Source organism: Condylura cristata, unplaced genomic scaffold (assembly GCF_000260355.1).
Source record: "Condylura cristata isolate star-nosed mole 26May11 unplaced genomic scaffold, ConCri1.0 scaffold00028, whole genome shotgun sequence".
Lineage (NCBI taxonomy): Eukaryota > Metazoa > Chordata > Mammalia > Eulipotyphla > Talpidae > Condylura > Condylura cristata.
This window is the reverse complement of record NW_004567129.1, coordinates 15,784,242-15,799,059: the sequence shown is the minus strand read 5'-3', so window position 1 is coordinate 15,799,059 and position 14,818 is coordinate 15,784,242. Positions and strand designations below refer to the sequence as shown.

Here is a 14,818-nt window from a genome sequence, read left to right as displayed (position 1 = left end):
GGAAGTGGCTTTAGCTTTTAAGTGCAGTGCTTTAACCCACTGCGCCACTAGGGAGGGCCCTATAATTAATTTTTAAGATTCATTTATCCATGCACTGTTTCATTCAAGCATTTATTCAAGCATTCATACATTTATTCATTTTATTCAAGCATTCATGCATTTATTTATTCCAGAACTGGGGTACAGGCCAAAGGTGCTGGAGGTAAGAGGATTCACCAGAGATAGAAGGGGGAGCAGAACAGGCAGATTGACTGAAATACACTACCGAAGGGAGCAGCAGGCAATACAGGAGAGGTCTGCTGTGCCATGTGGGTCAGCTCCCTGGCTGGGGCTCAAACACATGCTGCAGTGGATGTGGACAGCTTCATAGTGCTGTGCTCTAACCTGTTGTACCACCAGGGAGGACCTAAGATTTATTTTTTAATACATTTAAAAAACTTAAAGCAAAAAGAATAATCAGTTAATTTGCTCAGCCAAAGTCCCACTAATTAAGTTTTTAAAATGTACTGGCTTTAGTCAATGATTCCTGAATCAGGCACTATTCTACATAGCTGACAGAAAAGACTTAGAGAAGCTATACAAAATCTATGACTTACAGACAGAAGGGAGTGAACAAACATGTTATACCATGCTTAAAGAAAAGAATGAGTGGCCCTCCCTGGTGGCGCAGCGGGTTAAAGCACTGCACTGAGAAACTAAAGCCACTTCCGCATGAGTTCAATCCCCGCCTGCCCCGGAGGTGACCACATGGCGTGGCAGACCTCTCCTGACCCGCCCGCTGCTCCCCTCAGCAGTGTACTTCATCGATCTGCCTGTTCTGCTTCCCGCTCTGTCTCTGGTGAATCCTCTCACCCTCCGCATCTCTGGCCTGTACCCCAGTTCTGTATGAATAAATAAATAAATCTTAAAAAAAAAAAAAGAAAAGAATGAGTTGGTTATTGCAGGCTCGATTCCTAATTGGCTGGATTAAGATTCCATTTCTGGGAGAGGCCAAAGCTGTGTTAATTTTCATCTTGAGGATGTGGGTTTAGCATTGGCCATTCCATTTTGCACCCTCCTCTTTTTTTTTGACAATCAAATGCATTTTTTAAAGCTTTATTTATTTATGCATACAAGAGCTGGGGTATAAGACAGAGGTGCAGGGGGGTGAGAGGATTCACTAGAGACAGCGTGGGGAGCAGAATAGGCAGATTGACAAAGTGCACTGCTGAGGGGAGCAGCAGGTGAGACAGAAGTCTGCTGTGCCATGTGGGTCAGCTGGCCCTGGCAGGAGATTAAACTAAGGCCACAGTGGTTGTTGATAGCTTGATTGCACTGAGACTTTAACCCCTTTGACACCAGGGAGGCCCGGTCCATTTTTTTCTTTTTTTTAAGCAGATTGATTTTAAGTTTACAGTACTATATAAATTTCAGTGTCACACCCTGATATATGCATATACCTCACCACTATCACCAGCAAGGCCCTGGTATCATTCATTGCTATCAAATTAACCAACTCTAGTTAGTCCCTCCACTCCTCTCTCAGCTCTCCTCGGAAAACCACTAAGTTTTGTTGTCAGAGTCTAAAAACTGTTTTTTTGTTGTACTTTGTTCACTTCTTTGCTTTGTTTTCTTATATTTCCATGTAGGAATGATACCACCCAGTGTTTGTCTTTCTCTTTCTGTCTGACTTCACTTAGCATCATACCCTCCAGTTTCATCCATATTGTTCCAAAAAATAAGGATTCCATCTTTTTTTAATCTCAGCTGAGACATTTAAAAAAGTGACATTATGTCAACTTTCAAACGCTATAAAAGGATGTTACTTCAAAGACCTTGGCAGCACTGTCCCATAGAGCTCTGTATATGAGTTACCCAAATGAGGTAGCCACAGCTGTATGTAGTTCTTAAGCACTTGAAATGTGGCCAGTACAACTAAGTATAACTTTTCTACTTTAATTCATTTAAATTTGAATAGCCACAAATGTGGTTAGTGCCTATTGCGGTGGATCTTGACGTTCTGGAGGGCGAGAGTGAGATCAAAGTAAAGGGTTAGAAGTGGAGGAGTCAACCCTGTGCTGGCTTCTCTATTCTCCCAACGTCCTCTCTTATCTGCATGCTTGGTACCTCAGGAGGCTGACTCTGCATGGGGTGCCATTGGGGCTTCCTCCCTTTCTGGCTTCCAGATGAGTTTAGCCACTGGTAACTATCTCTTGAGTAGATGCCTAGGAACAGAATTACTGGCAGTTGTTCAGCATCTGAGAAACTGCCAAACTACTTTCCAAATTAATTGCCCTATTTTACATTCCCACTAGTAAGGCTTTAAGGTTGCCATTCTTCCTAACATTTGTTATCATCAGTTCTATTTATTATGTGTGTGAAGTGGCATCTGATGGTCTTGATTTGTAGTTCCCTAATGACTAGTGATGTTGAACACCTGTTCACATGCTTGTTAACCATTCAAATATCTTTGGGAAGGACCCTCCCTGGTGGTGCAGTGGGTTAAGACTCAGCACTGCAAGCTAGCCGCAGCTGCTTCAGTGTAAGTTCTGTCCCCGGCCCTGGAGGTGACCCGCATGGTGCAGCACATCTCTCCTGTCTCGCCTGCTGCTCCCCTCAGCAGTGTATTTTGTCCACCTGCTTGTTCCGCTCTCTATCTGTCTCTGGTGAATCCTCTCCCCACCCTTTACCTCTGGTCTGTATCCCAGTTCTATATGCATAAATAAATACATCTTTAAAAAAAAAAATCTTTGGGAAAATATCTATTCAAATTCTTTGCATGTTTTAAAATTGGGATATTTATCTTTTTATTATGTGTTGGAAGAGTTCTCTATATGAGGTTCTTTCAGACTTGCAAATCTTTTGTCTTCTTTGGAATGTCTTTTTGCTTTTTTTGATTCTTTTAGACAAGTCAGTTTTGATTTTTAAAATATTTATTTTTTTAAAGTTTTGCATAATAAAAATAGGATGTAGGTAGAGGCAGGGGAGAGGATTCACCAGAGACAGAGTGGGGGACAGAACAGAACAGGGCCTATTGAAATATACTGCTATGGGGAGCAGAGAGTGAGACAGGTGATGTGGGTTAGCTCCCTGGCTGGGAAACAAACTCAGGCCATTGTGGTAGCACTGAGACTTAACCAACCCCTTAGGCCACTGGGGAGACCCTGGCATGTCAATTTTAATTTTGAAGTCTAAGTTAACCACTTTTGCTTTTATTGTTTGTACTTTTGGTGTCATCGTAGAAATCATTGCCTGACTGAAGAAGACTTATACATATGTTTTCTTTGAAGAATTTTATTATTTTAGCTCTTAAATTTAAGTTTTGTGTGTGTGTGTGTATGATGTGAGTTAGGGAAAAAGCCCCCACTTTACAGATCAGGAAATTCAGGTACCAAATGGCTTGCTCAAGACTCGAGAGCTAGTCAACAAAGTAGCCAGAAGTTGACTCAAACTCTCAGACTCCATAGCCAGCCCCCAGCCTTTGCATGCTGTCAGAGTCAGAATTCAAGTTTAGCCCCTGGTTAGCTGCAAATGCTGCCTGAAACTGGTTTCCTCATCTGTAAAAATATGACATTGGCTTGCATTGTCTTAAACAGCCCTCCAGCTTTAATTTGCTGTTATTTCAAAATGGTACAATTCCCATGGTCTTCTCAATGCTGGTTTCTGTCCCAGGAGTATAAATGTACTATGGCACTGTGTGGCGACTGAAAACAGTGTCCTCAAGGCCTCCCCCAAGCCCTCAGGGTGTATGCTGGCACAGAGGAGCTGTGGGAAGCTTTGTTTATTGTCTTCATTATCTAGAAATGAAAAGCAGGGATAGGAGAATCCTCTAGAGTCCCCTACCCTCCTTCCTAGGAAAGAACACAAACAGCCTCATTAGTCACCTGCTCAGGTAGCACATCCATACATGTGGCTGTTTTTTTGCAAAAGAAATCCCTAAAGCCCCTTGCTTTTCTGAGCTGAAGATGATGGACTTAGAATGGTAGTCCAGAGCCTCTCTGGGGACCTGGGCATGTTGTCCTGGGTGGTTCCTATGGCTACCAGCCAAACACTATAGAGGGAACAGGTCTTTGATATGAGGGGAGAAACGATTCTCCTCCCGTAAACCACGTTCTGTTCCCCTGTTGGGCACGATGATCACTATTGCAAAGACTATCTGCCCATATGCTAGACTTCCTGTGGTCCAGAATGTCCTGCTGGAATTTTGTCACGTGATGTACTGCATAAAGTGGGAAGGCCTACTTAGCATTAAGAGTAACTGAATCAGGCTCAGAGTCTGGGATCTGGACCGTAAGGGGCTCTCCGTTCGTGTCTTGCTGAGGTAAGGACTTGACATTGAAAACAGAGTGCGGCAGGAGAGCAAGAATTTTGTCAGATAAAAAGGATGGGAACATTTTCTGAGCAGAGAAGCATCCACGTGGGTACCTGCTGAAGGGCTGAGAAGGAAGGCATTTAAGTGAGCACAGAGAGCAGGTCAAGGCTAAGGTGTCTCTGCCTTGTATCCCTTGATTGGTTGAGGCCTGCTTGGACTACTTAGTCCATCTTCCCAGAACAGCTTTCGCCTGTTACTTCGATTTTTGTGTGGTTTTCCGAACATCCAGTTTTCACCAGGTTAGGGTATCCTGACCCTGACTAGTTGTCCGCCTCATTCATAACTTACACTGGGCTTCAGCCACTCTCGCTAAACTAAAATTTCTAGGGAACTGGCATGTATCATTGTGAAGAGATTTATTTTCATTCATCATTGTTCATTTTTTATACAATACTATTTTTCTCCTCATGTAGTCCCTTAGTTCTCTCACCACCCTATCACCCATGTTCTATCACTAGAGTCCCTTGTGCTCTTGTCTCTTGTTTTGACCCCTCTCTTCCCCCTCCCTAGTTGTGAAGATTTAAAAAGATTTATTTATTTATATAGAACTGGGGTACAGGAGGTGCAGGAGTGGTGAGAGGATTCACTATAGATCGAGAGGGGAGCAGAACAGTGCTGAGGGGAGCAGTGGGAGGCTCAGGAGAGGTCTGCCACACCACGTGGTCACCTCCCCAGCTGGGGGTAGGACACGGGGTGAAGTGGCTGCGGTGAGCTCCATAGTGCTGCTTTAACCTGCTGCGCCACGAGGGAGGGCTCGAGGTTTTATCCAGTGTAGCAAATCAAGTTTTTGACCAAGTCATAAAAATAAGGTATAGAAGGGGACCACCTCTAAGTAAACACCTCCAAGGCTGGGAAACACCTTTGTGACTCTTAAGAGAAAACTAAATGAGAACTAAGAAAAAAACATTTCCTGCCTCTTGATTGTTTTCTCCAAACTGGGCTGTCATGCTACCAGGAGACCCGATTGAGATTCTTTTCAAGGACAGTACTGGAACAATTTGGTAAAGTCTGAATTCTTTGTAGACAATAATATTAAATCTCCTGAGTGTGCTCATTGTATTATCATTATGTAAAAATAACACCCTTTCCTAGAAGATGCTCTGTGGACCTGTGTGTGCAGAGAAGAATAAAAAAAATTAAAAAAAAAAAAAATAAAAGCAGTAAGGGAAAATGTAAATTCTGGGTGTTTCTTGGCAAAAGGCTGTATTGCACTTCACTATGTTGAACTTTTCTGAATGACAGAAACCTTTCTTTTTAAAATGGAAAAATTGCACTTATGGTTTTAATATAAAACTCATTTTCTGGCAAGAAGGTAAATCTGAATGTTTGATGGGTGCATACCTACATATCAAACTCAAATTATTTAGGAAGCAAACATTCACTCATTGAAAATACACAGAAGCTTGGCTTGCAACCACATTTATTAAAAAACAAACAAACAAACAAAAAAACAAAAAACTCATATAGCAGTTTCCTTGTTTAAAGGTTGAAGATTTACTCCCACACAGTATTCTTTCCTTTTCATCAAATTCCCCTCAGCGTAGACTCCCAGCTGTGGAGATGCCTCATTCAACCAAACCCAACACACCTCAGTGAGTGGTGAAGTAGCACGATGTGAGCCAAGCCCATTTTTTCCATCCAGAAGGTTCTGAGCCAAGCCCATTTTTTTCCATCCAGAAGGTTCTGGAGTTGACAGAACTGGAGAAACGAGACACCAGAACACCTTAGCAGCCCCAAAGCAATCCAGTTTGTCTGTGAGAGTTTGTACTTCACCTTTTCTTCACAAACTTTTTTCTGGAAGCATTGGGATTTAACCGTCTCCTCCCAGCTCCCAAGGTCTTATCTCGGACTTGCAACATAGCTGATCGGCTAGATATATCATTCTCAACAAAGGGAGAAACCCCAGCTATGTAGTCAGGGGCAAAAACATCAGTCTTCTGCCTGGCCTTTTGTGAGAGCCGCAGCTGAGGAAATCGCTGGTCTTCAGTCAGATGGGGGTTGATGGCATATTTACCCCCTTTGGGAGTAGGAAGGGAATACTGCAAATAAGACCAGAAAGACCATTAGAACATGGCTCCATGTCCTCATACCTTCGGAAGCTGCTAATGTAAACCTTACTTGGCAACCCTGGATGCAGTAAGGTGCCATGGCGTCAATCACCCACTGCTACTACAAGATAATAGCATGGCTATCCTACCAGATGACTGTCCTAACAGATTCTTGCTTCAACTCAGATGAAAAACCCAGGAGCAATTTGACTATACACCTTCAGAAGCAAACAGAATAACCAGAATCGTAAGAATCATCTCCCCTCTGACAAAAAAAAGCACTAAGGATACAGAACAACTGAGACTGTTACTGCCAAAATGCATAAGTTGAATCCAACCATGAGGAAAGAGCAGGCAAACCTAAACCAAGAGGCATTCTACAGCATAACCGGCTCAAATTCTTCAAAGATTAAGGTCACAAAAGGCAAAAGATATGAGAAACTGCTTAGGTTTAAAAGAGAATAAAAAGGGGAGGGGAGAGTAAAAGGGAATAGAGAGACAGGACAATTAAATGCCATGTTATTCTAGACTAGTTCTTAAACCAAAAATCCTCCTCTATAAAGGAAGTTTTCTAACACAAGAGATTAGGGAGTAGTACTGTAACAATGTTAACTGTTACTTCTTGATTTTGAAAATTATACTGTAGTTTCATAAGACAAGGTCTTTCAGGGAATAAACACTAAAGTATATCTGGGCAAAGAAGCATCACATATGTGTAACTCGTTCCTAAACTCAGATTTAGGGAAAAAAATAAACATAGCATGCAAACATGATTGGATTAACACTGGGAAGTTGAAGTAAAGAGTGAATAGGAATTATCTGTCATATCTGCAACTCTTCCATATATTTATACCCTGTCCATTTTGACTGTGTTGCTAATGTTTTGCTCTCCCAACCTGGCCAGGAGCTGAGCCACTCACCCGCAGGCCTCGAGGATTCAGCACCTTGGGGTTGCGGGAGAAGTGCATGTGCATCGTGCCATCCTCGCTGACGGTCACAGACACTTTCTTCAGGGTCTTGTTGCCGCAATGTGAACAGAATATCCGGCTCATATCAGATGTTGTCCTGGAGACACAAGAGGAGACGCTCTGTACTGGAACCACCAGCAGCAAAGTTCATCCCCAGAGTACATGGGAGCCAAAGACCTCAGGGAGGAAACGACCAGAAAGGGGGACTCTCGCAGAGAATCAATGATCTTACCATCACTGTACTTCCTCCAGGGGCAGATCATTATAGCTCTAAATACCCTGTCCCTAAATGTCAGCCTGGGCATTAAGCCAGAAGGTGGCCCTGGAGGTGCTAAGAGTTTAATAGTGATTTAGACAGGAAGCACTATAAAGGCTTCTATGGTTAAATGGGCTAGGGGTGAAGGTAAGACTCTGATGTGTCCAATAGTGGACCTGGACACTATTGTTCCTGCTGAGGAGCAAGCAGAAGCCTTAGTGTCTGTAGTGTCTGTCCCTTAGCAACAGTGGTTAGAAGAGCTGTGAGAAACTGCAGCTGCATCCTCTACCTGCATGTCTGAGTGAATGAACATCTCTCACTGGGTACTCAGAACAAAGTGCCTGGTGCCACGAACAATGTGCCCTTCAGATGAATCGCCCAAGAACCAAGAGTGTTTCTGAATTTTACTGTGGAAAACTGAAATAAGAGTTTTTGTAATAAATGACTAGGGAAATGAGGTTTCATGATTCAAGGAGTTTTACTGTCATGAGAGTGGTGTATTATGTGCTAAGATTCCAAAGAAGGCAGAGGCAGCCCTGGAGGTGGCCCTTTCTCGGCCACAGGCCGACTTGTAGTTTATTAATGGTAGGGTAGGGCCTGAATCACAAGTGACTGTTTTTAAGCCTGCAGGGGAGCAGACTCCATTCAAGCAACTCTATCCTCAGAGAATAGCCTGGGGGCAAGGGAGTGACATCTTGCTGCTTCAGAAATCTTCCACATATACACAGCAATAGGGGCTCCACTAAATGACCAATATGCCAGCCACTAAATATCCACTGAATCTGTGGAATGGCTGAAAGTCACCACAATGGAAGCCCCCCATCAAGCTACAGAAGTGTCTTTTCCATTCCAATCAGGTCTGGGGGTCCTGGGGGCCATCTACAGAACGGCAGCTCTCACATCAAGAACCAACTCATGAGTCTGAAGAAATGGAGTGAAGGACATGGTGAGCTAAGAGTTCACCTGAATAGAGAACACATCCTGTGGCCATTTCATTAAACTGTGCTCCCTATTTCATTAATTTTATGTAGGAAGTTGAAGTACAGAGACAATAACCAGTTTTAGTAAAGTTACACAGCTAGCATGGTACAGAATCCTGACTGAACCTGTGTAATGTGGATCCATAGTCCACTTTTCCCAATACAGTATTTCTAGCATAAGGAAATCAAAGAGCACAATGCACCTCCATGCACCCAACTAGCAGCTTCACCAACTATACACTCATGTTCCAGCTCTGTCCCACCCAAGTATTGTCGCAGAACAAGTACTAGACATCATTCATTCCAAACACTGTAGTACTTATTACTGAATAATGATGACACAGATCTAGAAGCCACACCCTCAACCTCCCTACTAAGACCAGGACTTAAAAACCCCATACTGAATTTGGAGCATCACAGGTGACATGCATTTCTGGGGTTCCAGGATCCTGGTAGGGCAGAGCCTACGCATGGAGGACCTATAATGTGGTAGGTGTCTCCATTGAGAAGTCTGTAGAAGGGCAGAGCATTCAACAGAGGGCACTAGGTCGAGAACTTCGGCTACATACTTGAAACAGCCATGGCAGCGCAAGATGTAGCTCCGGGCCTCACGGATCAGCATACCATTCACTGCCAGCACGTGCAGTCCCATCTGAAGCAGGACATTCTGCAATGAGTTACAGCAGAACTAGAGTCAGGACCAAGCCAAGGTTTCTTTGATCACCTGTACAATCACAGTCAAGGAACTCTGCATGAGCCTAGTTTGGCTCATGGAAAATGGAACCAGGACCCAGAGTTCTCTCTTATTCCAAATGCTGGGATCTGTGCGCATCTCTTCACTAAGGACCCTGCCTTTTAAGAGCAATTGCTCATTTCTGGGCAGGAAACCTCTACTTTCCCCAAGAATTTAGTGGAGCCTGGAACATTATTATATAAATTTGATCAGTATGATTCTCTAGCCTCCATGCAAAACTAAAAATTACTTAAGTGCACAGGGAGAGGCTCTATCACAGCAAAAGAAGCATCACACAGTAGCTGTGTATACCCCTCATAACCTCCAAACTCAAGCTTTTTGAAAACTCAAGACTAGCATATGCCTACCCCACCTACCTGCATGGCGAAGTCTGTCGTCACACAGCCCACCTGCACGTCCCTGGGGATGGCACACTGCTCCCACTCCTGCTGGATCTGCTTGACATTGCTGGGGGTTATCCACCCACCCCCATCACCATCACTGTCTTCATCTTGCCGTTCTTCATATTCCTCCTCCTCCTCTTCACTTGGAACATCCTCATCTTTGTCAACCTGAAACATTAATGGATTTCAGAAGCTTTCAAAAGTGTGTTGCCACCAGAAGGAAATCATTCATACATAGGGGCCTTTACCAGCAACTCTTGAAGCTCATGATCGATATTAGGCAAAGGGTTTCTCCAGAACAGGAAGGAACTAAATTCTAGGTCCTCGGGTTTGCCTTCTGGGTGTCCACGTTCTGTTTCTCGTGGGGGTTTAGGCTGAGGTTAAAAGAAAAAGAAATTTATAATCTGAAAAGTGAAAGAGAGATGAAATGCTCTGTGAAATACAGTCTGATCAGACAGGGTAGACTATGTATTAGTCTAGGTAAACCTGGCTCACTGTAAACAGTGTGTAGAGATGTGACAGAAGCAGAAGATGGCACAAAAAGCATGGCTGCCTTACCTTTGAGGGCAGATGGAAACCAGAGACATGTAGAGGCGTTTCTGGATGCTGAATCGATGAGCTCACTTTAACCTTTAAAAAGAAAACAAAAAGTGACAACTCAAAGCAAGGAAATATAATTTGCAGCCGCAACATGGAAAATTAGAAAATAAAACATATTATTCCTCCTGGTTATTTGAAATAATCAGCACTCCAATTTTATTTATTTTTAGGTGTTTTCATTCATTCATTTATGTGTAGGAGAACTGGGATATAGGCCAGAGATACGGAGTGAAAGGATTCACCAGATTTGAGTAGGGAGAACAGGCAGGATTACTGAAATACACTGCTAAGAGGAGCAGCAGGTGAGACAGGACAGGTCTGCTGTGCCTTATGTGGGTCAGTTCCCTAGCCAGGAACTGAACTCACTATGGGTGACAGCACTTAGACTGAACACCTGGGCCACCAGGGAGAACCATATTCTGATTTTGTTTTTAGCTGGAAAATAGGAAAAAGATTATTTATTGACACCAACACTCTGGGACATTTCTTCTTTGTCCTTATATACACAAGCTGTAATAAATGCTACTGTCTGTAAAAATAGAAGTATCTCTTAGGATAGAGTTGCTAGGTCAAAAGATATATTTATATGCTTCTGATATAAATGCCCACCCAAAAGATTACAGAAAAAGCAATTCCAGGAATCACAATTAATGTATATCAAATGAAAAGCAAGCTACCAGTCATACTGTGCTGAGTTTATGTAAAACAATTCTATTCACCCACAATTTTTTTCTACAAACTTCTGGTCTAATGTAGGAGTTCATATTTTAGACATCACTTTTAGACTTCTTGGGCTTAGGGACTTTAAAACTTACTTATGCTGGCCCTCCCTGGTGGCGCAGCGGGTTAAAGCACAGTACTGAGAATCTAAAGCCACTTCCACATCAGTTCGATTCCCGCCTGCCCGGGAGGTGACCACATGGCGTTTCAGACCTCTCCTGACCCACCCGCTGCTCCCCTCAGCAGTGTACTTCGTCAATCTACCTGTTCTGCTCCCCATTCTGTCTCTGGTGAAGCCTCTCACCGCCCCTGAGCCTCTGCCCTATACCCCAGTTCTGTATGCACAAATAAATTAAATCTTAAAAAAAAAAAAAAAAAACTTATGCCATCCCAATAAAAGTCTCAATGACATTCTTCAAAGAAATAGGAAAAAATTGATGAGATTCATATGGAACAACAAAAGACCTCAAATAGCCAAAACTCTCATGACTAAGAAGAAAGAGAATGGAGGCATTACAATCCCAAACTTCAAGCTATACCACAAAGCCATAGTAATCAAAACTGCATGGTACTGGAAAAAGAACAGACATACTGACCAGTAGGTTTGGATAGAAAACCCAGATAATAAACCCACAGGTTTATGGGCAGCTCCTCTTTGACAAAGGAGCAAAGAAGATACAATGGAACAAAGAAAGTTTGTTCAGCTAAGTGGTGCTGGGAAAACTGGGAAACTACATGCAAAAAAAATGAAACTAGATCACTACCTCATACCATACAGAAAAATCAACTAGAAGTGTATTAAAGCCCTAGATATAAAAATGGAAACCATAAAAATACCTGGAAGCAAAGATGGGCCAAACACTACACGACATATACTTCAGTGACATCTTTAAAGATACAGCACCAAATGCAACAACAGTGAAGGCAAGGATAAATAGATGGAACTAGATCAAGTTAAAGAGCTGCTATACAGCAAAAGAGACATTACAAAAAACAAACAGACATCCCACTGGTTGAGAAAAAATTTTCTCACACAAAACTAGCAATAAAGGATTCATCACAATGATATACATAGAACTGATGAAACTCAACAAAAATAAACAACTCCATCAAAAAATGGGCAGGAGAAATGCACAAAATGATGTAAAAATAAGCTGTAATATTATTAAAAAAAAAAAAAAAAAGTCAGAAGAGCTAAAGACACTTCCTCAAAGAGGAAATGCCGATGGCCAACAAGCATATGAAAAAATATTCAACATCACTTGTAATAAGGGAGATGCAAATTAAAACCCCAATGAGATATCACCTCACCCCAGTGAGAATGGCACATCTTCAAACAACTAGCAACAACAAATATTGGCTAGAATGTGGAGAAAAAGGAACTTTCCTGCACTGCTGGTGGAAATGCAAATGAGTACAACCACTATGGAAAACTGTCTGGAGGTTCCTCAAACTGCTAAACATGGAGCTTCCCTATGACCCAAAAGACACAAAAACACTGATTCAAAAAGATACCTGCACCCCCATGTTTATTGCTGCTTTATTTACAATTGGAAAGAAATGGAAACAGCCCAAATGCCCAAAAGTAGATGACTGGGTTAAAAAGATGTGGTACATGGCCCTCCCTGGTGGCGCAGCGGGTTAAAGCACAGCACTAGGAAGCTAAGGCTACTTCCGCATGAGTTCGATCCCCGCCTGCCCCGGAGGTGACCACATGGCGCGGCAGACCTCTCCTGGCCCGCCCGCTGCTCCCCTCAGCAGTGTACTTCGTCTATCTGCCTGTTCTGCTCCCCGCTCTGTCTCTGGTGAAGCCTTCCACCCTCCACATGCCTCTGGCCTGTACCCCAGTTCTGTATGCAAAAATAAATAAAAATTAAAAAAAAAAAAAAAAGATGTGGTACATATATCCAATGGAATAATCCTCATCAAACAAACAAAAATAAATAAACACATGCCTTTTGCAGCAACATGGATGGCGCTGGAAAGATCATGCTTAGTGAAATATTAGGGAATTGCTATTAATTCTGTGTCTGTGTAATAGTGGTCCTATGGTTAGTTTTTTAAAGAGATATATCAAGAAGTATCTATCAGTGAAATAATACAACTTCTGAGTTCAAAATATTCAAGGCCAGTAGTTAACAGAAATGAAAACAGGTAACTGAGGTGGTAGAATTACTGGGACACTGAATTCAGAAGGGACACCCTTCTGCTTTTCTGTGTTTGACAAAAGAAAGGTAAACAAAACAATGAAGCCACCAACAACATTCCTGACAATCGGCATTGGTAGTATAGTGGTGAGAACAGCCACCTTTTGACTTACCTTTTCTGGTTCACGTTTTAGGTGAGAAACTCCTACAAATTCTGCCTCCAATTGGTAGGTGAGTGCCAACACTTGTATATCTGTGGCAGAGAGGCTGGGATAGTCTCCAGTTTTCTTTGAAAACTCAGTCACTGTAACCAAGAGATTTCCAACTTTAGGAGGCAAAAAGTCTCTGGATAACATAATGAAACTTTGAAAAGAACTTAGGATCAGTATCCCCAAGAAAACTTCTTAACACTTTCATTCCTTTCCTGACCTTTTTCTACTCATAGCTGAGCCATTTGTATTCTTGTCCACCAAGGTGAGGTAAGTAAGGTTTACTGGTGTATTTGTAAGGAATGCAGATGACGGAACAAAGGTAACAGAAAGCAACTGAAAGTTAGCATAAATTTGAAAATGAGGGGATTTCCTTAACTAGTTGTAGGTATTGTATTAGGTCTCTTCTCTCCCAGCTCTGAAATTCTTTTAATTCTGAATATAATAAATGCTGTATTATTAGAATGGATAATCAGATTCCAAAATGGAAGAAAAAGGCAATTCTACCACCAACTGTGGTAGTCTATGATAGAACAAAAGTATTAGGTTGCTTTTTAACAAATACTGGGCAGTTTTTGAATATTTAAAAAACAAACACAAACCTTACACCCAATTTAATATATAGTAAATACCAGCTGTGACTATTACTGTTCTCATGAGACTCCAAACATAAACAACTATAATAGCTTTTTAACACCTTTCTTTATTCTACATTAGCATATGGGTAAATAAGTACACCACTCACATTTCCTGAAAAAGCTATAAACAGTGGCCAAAATTTATTGGGCACTTGCTATATGCCAAATCCTGCAAAGTACTAGTAATGTTTCCATAGAAAGATTAATCTGTCAATAATCATACAGATAGCGAATCGGTGGCAGAAATACATGTCTCAAAAGAATAGTGTAGGTGACAGTATCTCCACGACCAGCCACTAAACTTTCCTGAAACAAAGAGGAACTGTCTCAGAACACTGCAGTCTTCCTTGACCCTTAACAAGAAAACAAGGCTGACTCCTAGGTTAAGTGGTAACTAGTTTTCTTTCAGGAATAATGTAAAGCCTAAGAGCGATTCCTTTTTTCTGACTTGAGGTTGGCCTCCATATCCAAAACAATGAAGATACTGTCAAGAAATGGGTAAGAGTAGGAGAATTGGGTTCTTCTATTTTTAACCCAAACAAATTTAATGAATGTTTACAAAGCGGTAGGCGCTATGCTGAATGACATACTCATTTTATGCTTCTAGCAACCAATGAGGTACCAACTATTGATATTTTTATTTCTCAGAACAGGCAACCTGTAACAGGGTGGTCCCTAGGAAAAGGGGAAGTTCCAGGTTCCCTGCCCCATCCAGAAGGAGGGTGGAGCTGAGCAGAGAAAAAGGAGAGAAGAGAAGGGAGAAG

At 42.1% G+C, this 14,818-nt stretch overlaps 1 protein-coding gene across 1 annotated transcript in view; it reads right to left on the bottom strand.

The window, feature by feature from the left end:
* Positions 1 to 5,763: 5,763 nt before the first annotated feature.
* Positions 5,764 to 14,818, bottom strand: part of NOB1 (NIN1/RPN12 binding protein 1 homolog (S. cerevisiae)) — a 10,110-nt gene continuing 1,055 nt past the window's right edge. Inside the window, exons 3-9 of the mRNA XM_004690421.2 lie at positions 13,381 to 13,511; positions 10,299 to 10,370; positions 9,989 to 10,114; positions 9,714 to 9,908; positions 9,173 to 9,270; positions 7,320 to 7,464; positions 5,764 to 6,390 (exon numbers count right to left, since the gene is read on the bottom strand). Of these exons, the coding sequence (XP_004690478.1) occupies positions 6,121 to 6,390; positions 7,320 to 7,464; positions 9,173 to 9,270; positions 9,714 to 9,908; positions 9,989 to 10,114; positions 10,299 to 10,370; positions 13,381 to 13,511 (1,037 nt within the window). The 3' untranslated portion in view covers positions 5,764 to 6,120. The remainder of the gene's footprint in view (positions 6,391 to 7,319; positions 7,465 to 9,172; positions 9,271 to 9,713; positions 9,909 to 9,988; positions 10,115 to 10,298; positions 10,371 to 13,380; positions 13,512 to 14,818) is intronic.